Source organism: Pseudopodoces humilis, chromosome 18, assembly GCF_049639895.1.
Source record: "Pseudopodoces humilis isolate 2021_Gansu_Grassland_sample_001 chromosome 18, ASM4963989v1, whole genome shotgun sequence".
Taxonomy (NCBI): Eukaryota; Metazoa; Chordata; class Aves; order Passeriformes; family Paridae; genus Pseudopodoces; species Pseudopodoces humilis.
Genome location: NC_142217.1, coordinates 316320 through 337396, shown reverse-complemented (window position 1 = coordinate 337396; position 21077 = coordinate 316320). Strand labels below are relative to the sequence as shown.

The following is a 21077-nucleotide window of genomic DNA, read 5'->3' as shown; positions in this document are numbered from 1 at the left end:
GTGGGAGGTGACTGGGATTCATCCTGGAAGTGTCCTTTTCTGATACATGCTTCTGTCTTACTGTTCTCTATTTCTTCTTCCTTCTAATCCCTATGTTTCTGGGAACATTTTTTGTGGATACATAACATTCTTGACGAGTGTTAACTACGTTTTAGGTTATTATGAGCTAAAGTTTGACAATAGTTTAATACTATGATAAGGGAGTGATTATATGTTCTGTTGGATGTTGTATTAAAACCGCTTTGCCCAAAATATTCTCCTTGTGATTTGTCCTATATTTTAACAGTTTTAATTTTGTGTGTCATTTTGTGACATCTTCTTAGCTTAGGTGGTCAGATGCTGGTGCCAAAGCAGTCACCGTTTGTTCGTGGGTGGTTGTGGGTTCAATCGGAGCCTGTGTTGGGTCCCCATTCACTGATAGTGCTTGGACTGATTGATCCTTGTGGGCTGGCCCTTCCAGTACGCAAGTGGGAATATTCTTTATATTCTGGTACATGTTGAGACAGAGTCAGGTTTGGCTTGTTATCTCGTTGTGCCACCAAAATCGGACAAGCACAGGAACCTTTGTCATAACACCACAGCATGTGTAGTGTGTCTGGGGTGTTACAGGCCCTGCGAGAATGCGGCACAGTGGCTCTATGTTTCGCCATAAATGCGCCTAGAGTTGTCCGCACTGGTCTCCTTGGTCGGCCATGGGCCCGAGAATAGAATCCAGGCAATGATCGCCCTGGGTTCTTATTCAAACGTCGCGCTATGGTGTCCCACTGGGCTGCGGCCCTTGGTTCCGATGAAGGTGATCTGGTAGTGAGTGTAAGGCACAGGTTTATTGAATGTTGTCACTTGGCTGCCGCCTCACAAATCCCAACTCGGCCGTCCACAAAGAGAGAGGCCCCGATGCCAACCCAGTGAGGGACAGGTCCCTCTGCTGTGCCAGGCCTGGGCTCTGGGCCTTTGGCCGTCTTCTGCTGTCCTCCAGACCAAGACAGGGCTTGATCAGGCTTTGCAGTGTTGCCCTTTGCGTGCAGCGACGCCTTTGGTCTCCTGTGCGAAGTCCTGTGCCCGGGACCAGGAGTATGTGCTCTCAGCTGAGGATCCCCTGGGGAGCCTGTGGCACAGTCCTCTGCCGCCTCAGTGGGGTGCCGGCATTGATGCTCCGCGGAATGGACAGAGTTTCGTTTTGATTTGACTCCTTAGAGGCAGACACGTTTGAGGCACCGCAAGATCTTGCATCAAGGCCTGAAGATCGGTGGAACAAAAGAGGATCGAGAGAATAGGATAGAGGAAATCCACGAGGTCAAGCTACTCCCGTGAAGTTTAACAAGCCCACTCCCATCCCACAGGTGGACCAGGTAGGGGGGATGCGTCATGCTCAGATATGCGCTGGAGGTGCGGCCTGGGGTCGTTGGATTATATTTTTGGGGGTGTTGAAGTGGAGAATGAAAATAATAAGATCCGTAAAGATGGAAGGTTGGAAAAATGTCCCCTGGGTGTGGACGATGTGGGCGCTCGGTGCTAGCGTTTCCCTAAGTGGTGAGATGGAAACAGGGGGAACTTTTTGGATTCCTGGCACTCCCAGCAGCCTGAAGAGCTCAGGGACTGAGTAGGCAGGGGACTCCCAGCACAAGCGTGACTCCCAACAGCTGGGACAGAGGAACCCCTGAACACCAAAGGAGGGAGACCAGAAATGGGGAACTCCTGGGAGGCATTTTCAGGGTGGAATTTTGGTGTAAAATTTTTCTGGACCCCATGTCTTGCGTTGCAATGCAAGATGTAGCCAAAAGTATGTATTCTATCATGATCTGTTAAAACCTGGTAGAGCAGTTTTCTTTATCTCTGTCAATCACGCCCAATCCTCATAAGCTGGGGGATGAGTCTTCTGTTAATGGGCCAGGCCGTTTTTAAAACAAGGTGTGAGGGCAGAGGTTGTTCTTTATCTCTTAGGCACCAGACCACTCGCTCCCCATCACATGGGTGGAATATTTTCTGTTAATGGGCCATTGAGTTCCCGTCACTGGCATGTGACGTGTGATAAAATGACGATTCATCCTCCATTTGTGGAGATGTGCTCCACACAGGGGGAGGAGCCAAGCATGCTATTCTGAGCTTGGATATATTCTTGGAATTCAAGAGAACCACCAAAGGGCAGGCTCTTTCTGCCGAGCTGGGGAGTTCCGCAGGAGTGAGAGGACCAGACCCATCTTACATAGCACCGGAACTTTCAGAGGATAAGCTACTACACCTTCTATGGGAGGATTCCACTGTCTTTAACCAGAACCACCAGGAGGTAGACTGCAAGCCACCGAGTTTAATCAGACTGGCTACGGCGGAGACATCCTAAGCCAACCAGGGTGTAGGTTGTATTCTTGACTCTCTCAGAGTTTTGTTTTTTTGGCTCGTGTTATTGTTTTTTGATTTTCTTACGGCTGTTTTTTCATTTTATCATCTTCGTTTAGTAAATGAAAACTATAGTATTTCTATATTCCTATAGTCGATTGTATCTTGAGGATCACTTTTGTATCTCAAGAATTATAATAATTTGGACGGGGGTTGTTTGCTTACAATTTTTATCAATTTCAATGGGGGTATCGTTCTGCCCGTTGCCTTAGCAAACACTTTTCCTTTTAAGACCAAGACACTCGCCAGATAACGGCGACGTTATAGGAGAGGGGACTTGGACAGGGGGGGGAGGGACCTCGCAGAAAATCATCAGAACATGTGCTCATAGGGGTCCTTGTTTTCGTCCCGCTGGAAAGTTTGATGGTAGCATTCGTGGGTATCTTCCCTATCGTCAAAACGCAGGAATTTCACAATTCCAAGACTGTAGTGCTGGAGTATAGGAATGTGAAGGGCTGCAAGTGAAGTGAGGAAATTGATTGCCCCAGGACACCCAGGCAGGGTGTGTAGGTGTGGAAGGTCAAAGTCGCCACTTTCCCCCTCTCTGCCTGCGTCCTGCTGGGGACGCACTGGGGGGATCTGCCTTGCCCTCATTCCCGTTCGTGGCACGAGCGGGGCAATAAATTCCATCGCTCGTCTCCTTGTCACTGATGCCTGCCCGCCAGGACAAAGGAGTCTGAGGGTAGGAGAAGCCAGGGAGACAAAATCCTAGGGGTGCAGAAAGCATCATGGAAGAGGCTGTTTTGTAGAAGCTCTTACAGTGCAGGAATCAGATGTGGGGAAAGGTGGAAAATCCCCCAAGAGTATCCCGCAGGAGGAGGGGACTCGGGCAAAACCAGCCCAGGTTGCTATGGAGAGGAGAAGACCCAACCGCTTATGTTGCCGGGAAGGTGCGACCAGTGGTAGATATCAAAGCCTGGGCTAGACTGAGGCTGGTGGGTCCCATGAGGCAGCTTCAGGATGCGGAGAGAGGGCCCTACAACGATGTCTGTGTGAGTGCTGGGGTAGCAGTGAAGCTTCAGTGACGGGGAGCAACAGGCCTGATCAGTCACGCAGGACGATCCACACTGGGGGGTTATGGCGCCTAACGGAGTGTGGGGAATGTGGCCGGAAGAGCTTCAGCCACAGGTCCAACCTCAATACCGACACGAAATGTAGTCCGACACTGGTGGGAGTAGGAACCGAGACGAGTGTCGCCCCAGTGTGTGTGAAAGGAGCGATTCGTCAGAACAGTTCTAACTCGACCAGAAACGCAATGGAGGCCCCTGAGGTAAGGGAAGCCCGGTGCGAGTGCCGGGCGAAAGCCCTCAGGTGGCAGGGAGAGCTATTCTTCTCTCCACAGCATCCAGGCGGTTCATCCGCCCCCCTGGAGAATCCACCCACTGGGAGGAGACCTGGTATGATCCATTGATTCCCTGAGGATCCATGGGCAAGGGGAGAGATCACTCGTAACCTTTTCCACTGCCCCATGGCAATGAACATGATGATGAGATCGAAAGTGAACTCGTGAGGGTCTGACCATTGGTCGCCTGTCCATTATAATATTCAATCCCAATCTCAGGTCATTGTGGCCTGGGGAATAAAAAAGAACTGACCTCCTCGTCTCGACCAGAGGGAAGGGTGTCCTATTGCCCTGGCAGGAGGTGTGAAAATGATGTGTGGCCAGGAAGAGCGGCAAGGGAGGTTGTTTCTTGGATTTTCCGCTTTAAATAATTTGTCTGTATCCACTTGCTGTGAAATCACAAAGTTATTTCATTGTTTCTGTTTGTTTGCTTATACCCTTGCTGGTTCTCAAGTATAAATCTGTTTTATCCTCAGGGGACGTGGGATCTTTGCTCTTGTCTGCTTTCCAATGGGACGGTGGAGGAGGGAAGGAGAGACGGGCAGCGCGTATTGTTCAGCTGGACGCAGGGAAGATTGGGCGAATGCGCCCATTCTGAACGCCGCAGCCCGTATGGAAACCGAGCATACCACGAGCTGGTGCCGGGAGGGCCTGGTTGCCATGGACACACGCAAGCTGGTTGGCGAGCGGGTTTCCTGGTGGGAGCTGGTGGGAACTCACTGCTTCCGCTGTCTGGTGCCAGGGACAGGTTAGTGGAGGTGGAGCGGGTCTGGAGCAGTGAGGTTGGGCAGGTTTAGGCCTGGATGTGAGGAAAAGGGTTTTCGGCCGCGATTGGTCTGCTGGGGCGGACACATGAACACGGTCTGATTCGTCCCAGGGATCCGTGCTAAAATGGTCCCACCAACAGTAGTTTAAAGGAATCACGTGCTGGGCTGTACTGGCTCCTATGCAGTGCGGCTTCCTAGGGCTGAGCTGTAGCAAGCTAGCGTTTCCCTACCCCTCGTCCTTGGCACATGCAGGGCAGTAGAGTTCCTTTTGGTGGGTTTTGCCAAGGCCCTGGCTTTAGGGATTTGGCAGGGGGGTTTCGGGACTAATTGGGTTTGTTGGATGGATTTTGTGTGGGGTGTCTGGTTTTGTTTTTGTGGGTTGGTTCGCGGTTTTTTGCACCATGTGCAAGTGCGGCCTCGCGTTGTTTGTCGGTGTCCTTTTTGTTTTTCGATGGTTTTGTGGTAGCACAGTTAGCTGTTTTGGGACTACTGGAGTTGGAGCTGAGGGGGTCTGAGTTTCCCAATGGGGGGACGTCCTCGCACAACTTCTCAGCACAATATTTACAAATTACTGTGCTGGGACTTCGTGTGGGCGGGGGTCGGGTATGGAGGTGGCTCTGTGATCCTATGGGGGGCCATGGAGCACTTGAACCCTCATACTGGGGATTGGGTGGTAACTATGCCAGAGACTTTCACTCCGGATGGGTAGTATTCACTACTGCTAATGGTGCGTGTCTGTGGGTGCCTTGCAACGGAGACTCTTTGGACGTCAATCAGGCCCGGAGCTTGGTTTTATTTTCTTGACCATTGCAAGACGCGGACCCCGTGGCCCATGAGTGGGGGGGGGAGCTGGCTGCCAATTTGGAGCTGACCGAGGAGTACACGGGCACGGTGGGGTTGGATATTATTTTTAAGCATTTTTTTTGGTATGTTTTTTTGTTGTTCGGGTCGGCTCCCTGGTTTAGTTGCTAGTTGTGGTTGTGGGAACAAGGGGTGTGCGTGTTTGAGGCATTGTTTGGTTGACCTGGACATAAGACACCGCAGGATACAACTGACAACATTCGACGAACAAAGGGGGGGCGGCAACTTGTTGAATTCTGTCTGGGGCTGTGTGATGGTTTGCCATGGAGGAAAAACAGTCGACAATAGCCGCAACAAGGGGGCATGTCTGAGTTTTATGTGTTTTGTGTTGTATGTGATGGTTAACGATGCCTACCAAGGAGTCATATTTGTTTTCATAGGTCCATCAGAGGAGGTAGTTCCATGGCGACCATCCATGTTCCACTACTAATGCCCAATGAGTTTTTCTCCAGGATGTTACATATAAGGAGCTTGGAATTTGTGCTTTTCGTTGGAATGTCACAGGCAGAGACAGGGGATCCACAGAGACCTCCCAGGGATTTCTGGGGATGCTGAAGAGCCGTGTGCTCAGACGCAGTCACAGCAATTGCATGGTGACATCCCAGAGGACCCTGGGCTGCAAAGGCACCGCTCTGTCACAGGCACTCCCGGGGGCTCCACGGTGACATCCCCAGAGTCCCCAGGCTGCCAAAGAGCCGGGATGTCACAGACACCCCCAGGGCTTCCTGTCATGGGCAGAGTGGGAGCTTCAGGCTAAAGCTTTATTTCTTTATTGGAGAAACTCCTGCTGAGTCATGAGGTGGAGAAATGACACCCAACAGCCACCAGGGACCCTCAAACCCCTCTGGGATGCCTCGACTTTTAAATTCTTTCTAAGAGAGGAGACTGAAAGCAGCTGGATTCAATCCCAGCCCCAGAGTTTGTCAAAGGTTTATGTGTAAATATTGGACAGTTAGAACTGAACCGTAATGCAATTTGTCCCACAGGATTAACAATGGTATACCAGAGATATTGATATAAATACAGCTACAATTGATTCTGATCATGATTAGAGAGAAGGATTTATTTACACCACAGAGTAAATTAAAAAAAGAGTTATTTACTCCAGAGAAGAGGAGCTATAACAATTATTAGACTATAGTGCTCTAGGAAGCAATTTTGAAGTAAACAGGGCCTTGCTGGAGTTGTTTGAGCCCACTCCAGGCTCAGCCTCCTGCTCCAGCAGGAACTGCCTTTCCTTTGCCATGGCCAGGGCAGATCCCACTGCAGGAAAAGCCCCAGGCCAGCCCCAACCTAAAGAAGGGCTCGGGCACAAGTGCAGAGTGCCGTGCTGGGAGCTGTGCCAGGGACAGCCTGAGGCACCAAAGGCACCTTGGCAGCAGCAGCTGCTCCCAGGGCATGGCCAGAAGGTTCCCTTGGCAACCTGGCCTGGTGGCCAGCACTGCAGAGCTGCTGCTTCAGGGCTCATTTCTGGCTAGGCTCTGAAAAGCCACTGCTGCTCCAGGAGCCTGACTGGGAAGCAATTTGCCCCAGCACCTTGGGGACAAAATAATAATGAAACAACTCTTCATGCCAGCAGAGACAAGGCAGGGGCAGAGGAAAGGGGAGAGCCAGGCCCAGGGGACATGGCTGCAATGGTGATGGCTGTGAGGTCAGTGCCACTGCAGCAGTCTGGCTGGCCCTCAGCAGAAGCTCTGGCCAGGAGGGTTGTGAGGGCACCCAGCACATCAGAGAACCCACACAACAGGAATTCCATCCTTGGGGAGGGGCTTTCACTGTGTCAGGTTGCACAGAGCTCCTGCTCTTGGAGCATTCCTGGGATGGGGCATCCATTTCTCTGGAAAAACAGTTGCAGTTTTGTGCCACTCTCATTGTAAAATATTTCCTCCTCCTAAGAAATCCAAATCCACTCTTGTTCACTATAAAGATATAGTGAACAAGATATCCTTGTTCTGTCACTGGAAGATTTGTGAGAAAATAATTTTGACCAGTGTTTCCATTTTCACAGGCCATGGAGAGGATCCAAAAATCTCCCAGGATGGGATTTGGAGGCTTCATCACATAAGCAGCAGGTAGAGGCTGAGGGCCCTGGGCTGTGCAGCTGTAAGGCCCTGCCAGAGGCAACTTGTGCAGCCCTTTGGCCATGGCTGCTGGCCCTGGGCCTGAGGCCAGCAGGGGACAAGTGACCCTGGCAGCCCTGGGGCCTCATTGCCTCCTTGTCCCTGCTCAGTAGCCTGGCAGGGGCCGCCCCATGGTGCTGCCCTTGGCATTGCACATCCCCACATGCCAGTGCCCCGGGAAGAGCCCTGAGCAATGAGGGAGGGACAGCATCTGCCTTGCCAGGGGCTGGGGCTCAGCCCTTGGCCCTTGGCATTCCTGAAACACATCCAGCTTTGCTCAGCACCACAGACACCTTTCCCTTGCTTGTCCCCAGCTGGCATCAGGGCCTCCAGTCTTCTGCTCTACCTGGAACCTGGGGACGCTTTCTCACTCGTGTCTCTCATTTCAACGACAAGAAACTTCAGTGTTTCCATCTGAATTGGAGTTCTTGAGGAGTTTCTGGAGCACACTCTGAGGGACTGAGTGTGATGCAAAGAGCTCCAAAGGCCCGAGAGGGTGATGAAAGTGCTGGTGCTGTGTCTGTGCTGCTGAGCTGGGCCGGGCTCCTGGCCCAGAGGCAGCTCCTGGCAAGGGCAGCGCTGCAGAGAGACAGCTCTGGCCAGGAGCAGCTCCTGAGCACAGCCCAGCAGGGCTGGAGCCCTGCCAGGGCAGCTCAGGGACACGAGCAGGCCCAGACAGAGCTGCCAGGGGCTCAGCACTGGCAGGGGCTGTGGGATGTCCCAGAGGGGGCTGTGTCATAGCAGCACCTCTGTGGCTGTGTCCTGGAGCCCCAGAGCAGCTGTGATGTCAGGAAGGGGCTGTGTGACAGCTCCGAGTGGGTTGTGTGAGGTCACAGATGGGGCTGTGACATCACAGAGTTTGTTGTGTGAGGTCACAGAGCAGCTACGGCATCATAGAGGGGATTCTGTGACATCCTAGAGCAGGCTGTGACATCACAGTGTGGCTGTATGACATCACAGTGTGGGCTGGGTGATGGAACTTAGTGGGTTGTGACATCACACACGTTACTATGACATAAGAGGTTGAATATACATCATCACAGAGAGGGTTCTGACATCACAGAGCAGGTTGTGACATCACAGTTGCTTTATGACATCACAGAGCTGACTGTGATGTCACAGTGTGGACTGTGACATCACTGCTTGATTGTGAGACATCACAGAACAGGCTGTGAAGTCACATGGTGGTAATGTGACATCATAGAGTGGGCTATGACACTATGTCGTGACATCCCAGAGTGGGCTTTGAGGTCACAGAGCAGACATTACAATCACAGAGGGTGGCTCTGTGACATCAGACAGCAGGCTGTTAAATCACAGAGAAGCTGTGTGACATCACCATGTTCCCTGTGACATCACAGAGGAGAGTGTGTGATGTCAGAGAGAAGTCTGTGACATCAGAGAGTGAGTTCTGCCATCTCAGAGGAGCTGGGACATCACAGAACGACTCTGGGACCTGCCAAGTGCTGTGGGGCCTGGGACAGCAGGACAAGGACCCCCTGACAGTGTCCTTGTGTCCCCCAGGGCCAGAGCCTGGGCCAGGGCTCCTTCACCCTGTCACCAACGAGGACTTGAGAGTACTTAAAAAATCCCCAGGAAGGGAGCAACAAAAACCAGATTTAATATTAAGTGCCAGCAGCACAAAGTTCCTTGGCAAGAGTCACTCTGCTCCTGACTGGACACTTCAGGCACAGCAAGGAAACAAAGCAACAACAAAACCAAACAAAATCCAGGCAATCCAACCAGAAATGAATCCAGAACTGTCCTTGTGTGTGTGTGTGTGTGTGTGTGTGTGTGTGTGTGTGTGTGACACAAAGGACAGTGAGCTCAAGGATTAAAGGAATAGAGCCTAAAAGCTTAACAGAGCTCAATCTTAACAGGATTCACCTGTACCTTAATCTATACCTCAAATGTCACAATTTAGCAAAGGATCAGACTTAACAGTAGTTAACCTAACTTATAACCTATGACTTTATGATTTAACAGTGGAATAACACTGAACAATATTCAACCTAGCTTATAACTTATACTGAACTTAACTTAAAAAAGAAAAATACTGAGCACCATTGAACTTAGCTTGTACCTCATGACTTACCCTCACTCACAGGCCTGACTGACTCAGATGTCCAAGGCACTCCAGCCCCTCCGAGAGCAGCATTTCTGCCACATTTGCCAGGGCACAGCACTGGTGTGTGCACACAGACACAAAGAGGCAGTGCAAGGCAGCTGTGAGAAATTCCCCTGCAGGGCAGGGAAATGCTCCCTGCCGATGCTTTGGCATCTCCCCAGCAGGCCAAGGGCTGAGCCTGGAGGAGTGGGGGGATCGGCCCAGGCTCCGTCGTTGTTCGGGGATGCCCCGAGTGCAGCAAACGGGAGAGTTCCCGGCTCACAGAGGCCCCACTCCGAGGGAGGTGGCTGGCCCAGGAGAGCTGCAAGGGGCTCCTTTTGGAGCGCTGTTTGTAGGGCCCCAAGAGAGGGGCTTCAGGCACAGCAATGTTTCATCCTGGCCGCACTTGGCATCAACAGCTTTCTTTGCAAGGCTGAGAACAGGGATGCTGTGCCACGGAGAGAACAGAAACAGTTCCCAGGGCTGCTCCTGAAGCAAGCAGGAGCTGCTTGGGCAGCAGCAGTGCCTGGGAGCCGACAGTGTTTCTGATGAGCTGCAGAGGAGCTGAGCCCAGGGGCTGTTGGCCAAGGCCCAGGCCCAAGGAGCATTTCTCAGCTAGCAGGGTGGCCTGAGAAGGGGAGGGGGGAATGCACCAGCACGGGGCCCCATGGAACCAAGGGACCATTGTGACACTACAGGGCCCAATGGAACCAAGCAGAACATTCTGACACTGTGGGGCTCCATGGAACCAAAGATCCATTGTGATACCACGGGGCCTCATGGAAGCAGGGGAACCACAGTGACACTGGGGGCTCCATGGGATCAAGGGTCCATTGTGACACTGTGGGGCATCATGGTATCATGGACACCATTGTGACAATGTGTGGCTTTGTTGAGCCAATGAGTCCTGCATGCTCACACAGGCTGAGATGGACACTGCTGGTTTCACTGGCAGGCTCTCTGAGCCCAGCCCAGCTCCCTCCAAGCTGTCCCAGCTGCCCTGAGCTCTCGGCAGCACCCAGGGCCTCTCCCCAGCGCAGCCCAGCCGGCTCTGGCCCCACAGCTCTGCTCAGGGCAGGCTGCTCTGGGCACTGCCCCACGGCCTCAGCCCCTCTGCAGGGCACAGCAGCAGCTGCAGCTCAGAGAGGCCTCAGCCCCAGCCATGGGGGAAGGTGCTTGGCCAAGGGAAAAGGAGGCTCCCTGGGTGCCCTGCTCCCCTCTCCCTGAGGTGCTGAGAGCTCTGCAGCCCCTCCTGCCATCCCATCTGCCCAGGCCAGCACAACAGCCCCGGCCTTGGAGCCCTCAGGAGCTGCTCCTGCTCCAGGCTCAGGGCCCATCCCAAAGCTGGGATAGCCAGAAAGCTGTATCCATTTCTGTTCATTCCTGCTCTGTTGAGGAGGGATCCTCAGCCACCTGGAGGTTGCTGATGAATTTTGCTACACCAGAGGCCTCTTTTTTGGGGGGGAATTCAGTTCAGGAATTCAGTGAGAAAAGCTCATAAATACTGCTTCAATACACCCTAACGGAGAAAGTCCCTGGGAATAATTTTTCAGTTCATCAGTAGTTAATTAGACACATTTCAGAAGTGTATTCAATGTGTATTTACTATACAGAAAACACTGCAGAGAAAACTGTTTTGTCCTGTTACATTTTATATTCCTGTTTATAGACTGATATCAGCAATGTCGAATTGATATTGACCCCCAGCACCTTCTAATGCAATCTGAATAGATATCAAAATCAAGACCCTTCATGACTTACAATCAATAACACTTTGTCCCCACCCCCTCCCCACCATTTCCCCCATCCAAGCCCTGGAACTCCTATGGATCAGGAATAGTGTGGCCAGTAGGACCAGGGCAGGGATTCTTCTCCTGTGCCCAGCACTAGTTGGGCAGCACTTCGAGTGCTGTGTCCAGTTCTGGGCCTACCAATTTAGGAAAGCCATGAAGGGGCTGGAGCATGTCCAGAGAAGGGTAACAAGGGTGGTGAGGGGTCTGGAGCACAAGTCCTGTGAGGAGCGGTTGAGGGAGCTGGGGTTGTTTATCCTGGAGAAGAGGAGGCTCAGGGGAGACCTCATCACTCTCTACAAGTCCCTTACTGGAGGGTGCAGCCAGGTGGAGGTCGGGCTCTATTCCCAGGGAACAGGGAAAGGACAAGAGGACACAGTCTCTTAAGCTGCACCAGGGGATGTTTAGGCTGGACATGAGGAAATATTCTTTCCAGAAAGGGTTATTGGGCATTGGAATGTGCTGCCCAGGGAGGTAGGTGAGTCACTGTCCCTGGAAGTGTTTAAGGAAAGTCTGGATGTGGCACTCAGTGCCATGGCCTGGGTGACAAAGTGGTGTTGGGTCACAGGTTGGACTTGATGCTCTCCAAGGTCTTTTCCAGCCTGGTTGATTCTCTGATGACTCGACCCTGCAGGGCCCTGGGGAAGCAAGGGGTCACTGTGACACTGTAGGGCCTGGTGGAACTCAGAGGACCACAGTGACCCTGTGTCCCACATGGCATCACAGAGCCAAGGGGCCGTGGTGACATCGTGGGGCTACATGGAAGCAAGGAGTCCATGGTGACAGTCGGGGTCCTTGTGGAACCACAGAGGCCACTGTGACACTGCTGGGCCTTGTGGAACCAAGGGGTCACTGTGGAACCAAGGAGACCCTGGTGAGACCCTGGGCCCCAGTGGGATCAAGGGGCCATTGTTCCATTGCAAAGACTCCTGGAACTAAGGGAACACCTATGACACTGTGGTGCCCCATGGAACCAAGGGTCCCTGGTGACACTGCAGGATCTTGTGTAACCAGGGCTGCACTGTGGCACTGCATCACCAAGGGATTCATTGTGGCACTCTGAGGCCACATGGAACCAAGACGCCCCTGGCGACACTGCAGGGCCTTGTGGAACCATGCAGAGCATTGTGACAGATCAGGACCTCGTGTCATGATGGGGCCATTGGAACACTGCAGGGCCCCATGGAACAAAGGGGCCAGTGTTGCTCCTCAGGGACTCATGGAATGAAGGAAACATGTTGGACACCATGGTGTCCCTTGGGACCAAGAGGCCATGGTGACACTGTGGAACCAAGGAGAGCATTGCTGCACTGTGAGACTTCATGGAACCAGGGATCTCCTAGGACACTGCAGTGCCTTGGGGAACCAAGGCTACATTGTGACACTGCGGGGCCCAGGGATCCAAGGGACTTTGTGACACCAAGGGGTCCCATGGAACCAAAGGGACACTGTGACCCTGGGAGGCCTCATGGAATCCTGGAGACCATTGTGACACTCTAGGGCCCCATGGAACCGTGGTGACACCAAGTTGGCTGGGAGTGTTGATGTGCTGCAGGGTAGGAGGGCTCTGCACAGGGAGCTGGACAGGCTGGATCCAGGGCCCAAACCCAACAAGGTGAGGTTCAATAAGTCCAAGTTCCAGGTCCTGCACTTTGGCCACAACAACCCCTGCAGTGCTACAGGCTGGGGACAGAATGGATGGACAGCAGCCAGGCAGAAAGGGAGCTGGGGCACTGATGGACAGCAGGCTGGGCATGAACCAGCAGTGTGCCCAGGTGGCCAAGAAGGCCAATGGCTCCTGGCCTGGATCAGGAACAGTGTGGCCAGCAGGAGCAGGGCAGGGATTCTTCCCCTGTGCTCGCCACTGGTTGGGCAGCACCTTGAGTGCTGTGTCCAGTTCTGGGCCCCCAATTTAGGAAGGCCATGGAGGGGCTGGAGCATGTCCAGAGAAGGGCAACAAGGGTAGTGAGGGGTCTGGAGCACAAGTCCTGTGAGGAGTGGCTGAGGGAGATGTTTATCCTGGAGGCTCAGGGAAGACGAGGTTGTGTCAGTGTACAAGTTGGACTTGATGATCTGCAAGGTCTTTTCCAACCTTGCTGATTCTGTGATTCTCTCAAACCATCCTTGGAGCAGGTACAAGATGAGCCCTGGGCCTCCTCTTCAGAAGATGCAGCAGCCCAGGTCCTTCAGCTTCTCCACACAGGCCCCAAAGCCCATCCTGTCAGTCCTGCAGAGCCTCTCCAGCTCCTCCTCCTTGCCCAGAACAGGGAGCCCCACAGCCAGACACAGCAGCCCAGATGTGCCCCCCTGGCATGTGCTGCCTCTGGCAAGGGAGCAGCACGAGGCACTGCAGGACCCTGCAGACAATTCCTGAAGCACTTGTAGGATGATCCTGCTCCCCAAGGGACGTTCCCATGGTGCCACCTCAGGAGCTGAAATGGGGAGTGAGGCCAGAGAGGAAAGGGCAAACAGGGATGGGCTGTTTGTAGGGCAGGGAACAGGGGTGGGAAATAGGAAGAAATCTGGAGCAGGAAGAGTAAAGAAAGCAAAGGTGAAGCAAAGAAAATGCTCAGGGCAGTTTGGGGGTGGCTGCCAGGCAGCCCTGGCTCTCAGCAGCAACGTCTGCAGTGGCACAGGAAACTCACAGCTCATGGGAACAAACTTTCTGTGTGACTTCAGAGGCCACGACAAACCTGAGTGGTTTCCTTCCCGTCCCCCAGCCCTTCCTGGCCCCAGGGGCTGATGGCATTTGTGCTCCCTCAGGTTCATCTCCCCACAGCAGCACCATGGGGGTGCTGACGCCTGCTCTGGGCAGTGCAAACAGGGGCTCCTGAGCCAGTGCTGCCGTGTCTGTGCCTGCAAGGATGCGGCACCTCTCTGAGCCGGGGGAGAGGCCAGGGCTGCACAGGGGGGATGTTGTTGGCAGCTCCATGAGGATGCTCTGGGATGCTGCCCTGGGGTGTCCAGCACAGTGGGGATGGATCAGCTCTGCTGCTCCTTCCCATCTCCCCCAGGGACCGTGCAGAGCCCCAGCCATGCTGTTTGCCCCCAGCCTGCCCACGGCCACCCTGGGGCTGCTCACGGGGGTTTCTGTGCTGAGCTTTGGCCTGGCCGTGTTCTTGAGAGAGCCTGGGCAAGGAGCCTGGAGCCCCCAGGCCCTGCCCTGAGGCGTCAGCGCTGCCCCAGCAGTGCCCATGGCCTGTCCCTGCTGCAGCCCCGGCACTGCCACCCCCAGGACTGTGCCCGGCCCCAAGAGCACTCAGGCCCTGCAGCAACACCAGGGCCAGGAGGGCAGCGGGGCAGTGGCACGGGAGCAGCACTGGCAACACCAAGTGCTGCTGCTCCTGGGCACAGCTGCTGTGCCAGCACTGATCTGCCCCCAGCTCTGCACACAGACACTGCTGCTGCAGCAACAGAGAAGGGAACAAAAGGGGGATCTCGGGAGAAAACTTTGCTGGGACATCCTTTAGTTCCTTTAAAGCCACCAAGAGCACAGGCCCTCATTGACACAGTGTGTGGCCACAGACAAAGTGGAGAGAAATGGCACAAACAATGATATTTTATTGAAGACAATTTTAAAAACCTAAAACAAAGAAAAAGAGCCTCCAAAATTAAACCAACCTGCCAGAACTATCAAAGATGACTTTTATTACAAGTGATTTGGAGAAATTGGACAGCAGTTTAATGTTTTTTTAAACCATCCAGTCATCGTTCTCCACACTGCAGCCTTGAGCTCTTGGTTCCTCAGGCTGTAGATGAGGGGGTTCAGGGCTGGAGGCACCACTGAGTACAGAACTGACACTGCCAGATCCAGGGATGGGGAGGAGATGGAGGGAGGCTTCATGTAAGCAAATGTGCCAGTGCTGAGGAACAGGGAGAGCACAGCCAGGTGAGGGAGGCAGGTGGAAAAGGCTTTGTGCTGTCCCTGCTCAGAGGGGATCCTCAGCACAGCCCTGAAGATCTGCACATAGGAGAAAACAATGAACACAAAACACCACAATAATAAACTGCCAGTAACCACAAGAAACTCAAGTTCCCTGAGGTGGGATTTGGAGCAGGACAGTTTGAGGATGTGTGGGATCTCACAGAAGAACTGGCCCAGGTCATTGCCCTGGCACAGGGGCAGGGAAAATGTATTGGCCGTGTGCAGCAGTGAATAGAGAAAGCCACTGGCCCAGGCAGCTGCTGCCATGTGGGCACAAGCTCTGCTGCCCAGGAGGGTCTCATAGTGCAGGGGTTTGCAGATGGACACGTAGCGGTCGTAGCACATGATGGTCAGAAGGAAATACTCTGCTGAGATGAAGAACACAAAACAAAAACCTGTGCAGCACATCCTGTGTAGGAGATGTGCCTGGTGTCCCAGAGGGAATTGTGCATGGCTTTGGGCACAGTGGTGCAGATGGAGCCCAGGTCAGTGAGGGCCAGGTTGAGCAGGAAGAAGAACATGGGGCTGTGCAGGTGGTGGCTGCAGGCTACGGCGCTGATGATGAGGCCGTTGCCCAGGAGGGCAGCCAGGGAGATGCCCAGGAAGAGGCAGAAGTGCAGTATCTGCAGCTGCCACGTGTCTGCCAATGCCAGCAGGAGGAAGTGGCTGATGGAGCTGCTGTTGGACATTTCCTGTGGCTGCACATAGGGACCTGTTCATGAAGAAAAAGACAGTGAGGAGGTACAGGAGAAACTAAAGGCATTTCCAATACTTCCTCTGTAACAGAGGACACTTTTGTGTTTAGGAGTTTTGAAGTTTTCTTTTTAAGCTCCCCCCATGTCTCTCCTGGTATTTTTGGATATCAGAAACTCTCAGCATTTCTGCTGCCATCTGGTAGAATAGTGTGAGTTCCCTGAGGCAAGCTGATGAGTGGAGAGTGAGGGGAGATGGTCTGTCACTTCATTCTTTTTGGAGTTTCTCTGGGTTTTCACTTCTCTCAAATTAGGTATGTTCACACTCCCATGTTTTGCTTAAAGATCATCAGGTACTGCTGAGAGCAGATGGATCCACCAGCGCTCAGCTCCACATTAGTGTCCAAGGACTCACCTTGCTCATTTCACCAACCCAACAGCATTTTCAGTGTCAGAAGACCTCTGCCTTTCCCCACGGGTCTTTCAGATAACACAAAGATGCTCTAGGAGGGGCTTCACACCTGGCACCCCAGCCCTGAGGGCAGATGCTCGTCTGGGGGGACAGGAGGGAGGGGCCTTGTTCAGAGGGAGGAGCTGCACTGCAGGGGCTCCTATAGACATCTCTAAACTCTCTCTGCCACAGGATTTCTGGGCTTTTGTTTCCTCTCATTCCCTGATCTTCTCTCTGCTTCCTGGAGATTTTCCTCCTGCAGGTGTTTCCCTGTGCCTCATCTCTCCCTGCCAGCAACTACACACACCCCAAATCTCTGTGCACTCTCCTTGGCCTGACAGAACCCTGCCTGTTTGCAGGGCTCTGGCTGGGGACAGGTTCTGTTTGCAGCTTGGAGAAAGGACAGCTCAGACCAAGCCTGATGGGTCCAGCAAAGGTGATGCTGGTGCTGTCCATGGCCAGAGTGGCTGAAAGAACATTAGGAATCTCCTGTGAACCCACTGATTACTAAAAGTAACAATTTGGATGTCTCAGGCACTTGTCAAAATTCATAATACCTTGAATATTTATACCCCACTCCTCCCTGCCGTTCTGCAATATTAAGAAACTGAATAAAAAGTCTCAGGAAATTTCCTCATTTTTATCAAAATCCTTGTCTTGGAAATATTCCATGACTGATCAGAAACCCTCAGCATGTCAGAGCTTCATGAGCATTCACCTCCCTTACACCAGAAATACTCAGAATTGTACTCACAGAGTCTGTAGGCACTGGGATGTTCCAGCTTGAGGAGATGCCTCCAGGAGCTGCAGCTGCATTGTCCTGCAGCCAGAGGCTTCCTGTGTCAAGGGCTGGCAGTGATTCTGCCCCAGGCACTTCTCAGCACCTTCCCAGCCCTGACTGATTGAAGCTCTCTGTGCCTCTGGGCTGTGCCCAGGGTGGCTGCAGGCAGTGCCCCAGCCCTGCTGGGCTGGCAGAAGAGCTGCTCAGCAAGAGAAATGTGCTTTTGAAGCTCTTCTTGGTTTCCAGGAGCTGCCTCTGTGCCAGGAGCCCGGCCCAGCTCAGCAGCACAGACACAGCAGCAGGACTTTAATGAGCCTCCTGGGGCTTTGTGCTGAGGCCCTGAACATCAGTCCCTGAGAGGGAGGGGAAGAAACTTCTCAAGAACTCCAAGTCAGAATCCAACTCCAAAGTTTCTTTTCCTTTTAATGGTTCCCACTGAGGGACGTGACTGAGAAAGTGTCCCCAGGCCCCAGGCAGAGCAGAGAACTGGAGGCACTGATGACAGCTGGGGACAAAGAGAAGCCAAGGCTTGGTGCCCTGGGCCACAGCAGCCAATGCTGTGCCACCAAGGGCTGTGAGGAGACACCTTGTCCTGAGGCCCTGGGGCCTCCTGGCACAGCCCCAGCAAGGCTGGCCACTGTCACCCCCTTGGCCTGCCCTCAGCATCCCCCCTAGCCCACATGCCAGTGGCCTCAGGGATCTGCTGGAAGGAGTCCCTGGGGAGCCTTGCTCAGGAATGGCCCTGGGGGGCTCCTTCATGCTCCCAGGGACTGCAGCTTTTTCAAAGGACTTTGGCTTTTGCTTTGGAGTCTCTGAGAGGTTTGTGCAATCCTGGCCTCCAAATATCTGCTGTAATTAGTGCAGCAGCAGTGTCAATGACAGGGGTGCCGCGACTGCCCTGAAGAAGCCATCCTGAAAAGGACTGCCCAGGGGCACAGGCACATCCTCTGCCCGGCGAGTGATCTCAGCTCAGCGGCAGCGTGCAGGCAACGCGGAAAGAGAGAGACTAGAGAGCTGTATGGCATTCCACTGAGAAATAGCCTTTATTATAGCAGGGCCCTCAGTGAAGGGAGCCAGTCACACCAGTTCCCCGAACAGGGGGAAAAGAGCTGCGTATTTATAGAGAAGGAGAGGGGCGGGGGAAACTTGGATACGTGTATCAGGGTGGATTGATAGGGAGGGAAACCAATGGGGTGTAACAAATTAACATGTTCAACTCTAGGGCCTGGGGGAGTGACACTTTTTCTCTGCATGACATAAAAGTGTCTTGCCTAGGGAGAAGCTCTCCAGGGGAGAGCCAGGACTCCTGAACTGGCCAGTTCCCTGGCCTCCACAACTCTCTTTTCTTTATTTAATAAAAAGGCATCTCCCAGAGACCTAGTTATCAACCTTTTAAAACAGGAGAGCATACATAGAACAATAACAATAATTTAAAAAATCTAAAAGATGGTTTTTGTGGAGGAATGGCTAGAGAGCAAAGGTCATATTCCCATGCAGCAGTTAGCTGGGAAAGAGTTAGACAATGGAGTACAGTTGGTGTGATATGTTGCAAAGTTCAGGAAGGCCTTAGTGATAACTGTTAACTGAGAACAGGATGCTGTGATCAGAAGAATGTGAATTCAGCATAGATGAGCGATCACAGGAATGTGGAATTAGGTGGAGTTGACCTTAAATGAAATATCCAATAATGAGCTTTCTTTTGCACTATGTATGAGCCTAATTACTGATGCTATATAAGTGGTTTTAGAGTTGCTAATAAACGAGACTTGCTGATCATTCATATTGAGTGCTGCATTTTCTCCCGCCGAACTCATCAGCTTTTAAGGAGGGAGGCAGCCCATCCTTTGAGTCCCCAGCTTCAGAAAAGTCCTTGAACCATTGGGGGTCTTTTTTAGCCTTGAGTTCCTGAACCGCATGTTGGAGTCTCTGGATGCAAGTGTGGATGCCTTCACTGTGACTTGATAGGTTGAAGCAGCACAGTCCATCAAATCCTGGGGCTGTGCTACTAGCCAGGCATCCACAGCTGATGTTTTCAGGAGCATCCAGATGGTCAGGAACTCGAGGATGGTTTTGCTCTCCATTTTCTATAACAGAACATAAAAAGATTAGCTCTGACTTTGGGGGGGGGGCTATTTTCTTTTCCCCTTTCTCTCCTGCCTCCCCCCTTTTTTTCTGAAAAAAGAAAAAAGAAAATATAAGCAGGGAATGGGTATTGGGGATGAGGTAGTTGATTGCTGGTGGGGCCATTTTGCGTAGAGGGGGACGCATGGCTAAGGCACCAGCAGTAGCTGCATTAAGTTGCATCTTTGTGCCAATTAGCAAGTGAGTAGTTTAAGGGCAGGTATTTAAGGTGAGAAAGGGAAGAGGGGGAGGGAAAAGGGAAGGAAAAGGAGTTTGAGGAACTTGTGCATTTCACAGTGTCGAGCTGTACGTTGGCTCTTGTCATTTGGCAGTTTTGGTGGCACGACAATTTGGTTTATATGAAGTGGGTTGTCTGGCGGTAAGCTGTGTCGGTCGCCGTCTGGTCGATGGTCTGGTGGCGGGCTGGCTCGGTGGGCTCCGGCGACGTCTCCATCTCCAGGCTGCTGTGGCTTGTTGTTTTTGAGAACCTGTGTGGGTCTCAGGAGATTTTGATTGATCTGGTTCTGGTGCAGGGTTTGCAGGGCCTAAGTATGGTTTTATATTTTGCCCTGGGAGCCACCTAGGACCAGATGGTGTCGACACACAAGCATACCCTCTCCCCCAGGTAATCAATGAGAAAGGTCCCAGTCTTTGCTGTGATTCGGGGTCTTTGATCAGCACCAGTGGCTTCTCGTTGAGTTTGGCATGGGTCGAACTGGAGAAGTGCCGTATTACAGGGGGGTCAGGCTCTGTAGGTGAACAATTCAGAAAATTCATAACATACAGAGCCTTACAGAGCCTCTCAATGGGAGGAATGATCTCTGTTCCTCCCCACTGCTGATCAAGGACTCTCTTAAGGTTCTGGTGTGTCCTTTCCACAATTGATTGCCCTGTGGGAGAGTGAGGTATGCCTGTGGTGTGCCTCACCCCCCCCTGGCTGAAGAAATCCCTCAACTTGTGAGAGGTGTAAGCGGGTCCATTATCTGTTTTTATTTGTTGGGGGACTCCCAGGGTAGCAAACGCAAGGAGAAAATGTCGGATGGTGTGTTTGGCATTTTCTCCTGCGTGGGCTGAGGCAAACACTGCACCAGAAAAAGTGCCCACCGAAACATGAACATACTTAACTCTCCAGAAGGACGGGACGTGGGTAACATCAGTCTGCCAAATTTGGCAGCTGTTGAGTCCTCAGGGGTTAACCCCAGAATTCACCGCTGGAACTTGAAAAGGTTGACAATTGGGACAGATGGCAACTATTGCCCTGGCCTGATCCCTGGGTAACTTGAACATCCTCATCAGGGCGGGGACGTTCTGATGGTAAAATTTGTGGGACAATTTTGCTTGCGCAAAAATGTCCGAGACTATGGCCGCTCCAGCAGGCATGGCTAAGGTGTCCGCTCTCTTGTTACCCTCTGTGATGGCACCTGGGAGGTCAGTGTGTGACCTCACATGCATGATATAGTATGGTTGCTTTCTGTGGGAGATGAGATATATTAATTCAGAAAGCAATTTGTATAAATTTGGGTTAGAGACTTCTTTCAGAAATGCATGTTCTGCTCTCATAGCTATTCCAGCCACATAAGCTGAATTGGTCACCAGATTAAAAGGTTCTTGGAATTTCTCAAAAGCTCTGACGATGGCTGCTAATTCAGCAATCTGTGGTAATCCCTTAACTACTTGGACATCAGACTCCCACTTCTGTGTCTTGGGGTCCTTCCAAGTCATTACT

General features: G+C 52.5%; 1 protein-coding gene across 1 annotated transcript in view; it reads right to left on the bottom strand.

The window, feature by feature from the left end:
- LOC148182849 (olfactory receptor 14J1-like) overlaps positions 1-15651 on the bottom strand; it is a 17269-nt gene extending 1618 nt beyond the window's left edge. Inside the window, exon 1 of the mRNA XM_088064243.1 lies at positions 15080-15651. Within this exon, the coding sequence (XP_087920369.1) occupies positions 15080-15651 (572 nt within the window). The remainder of the gene's footprint in view (positions 1-15079) is intronic.
- Between the last annotated feature and the right edge of the window lie 5426 nt (positions 15652-21077).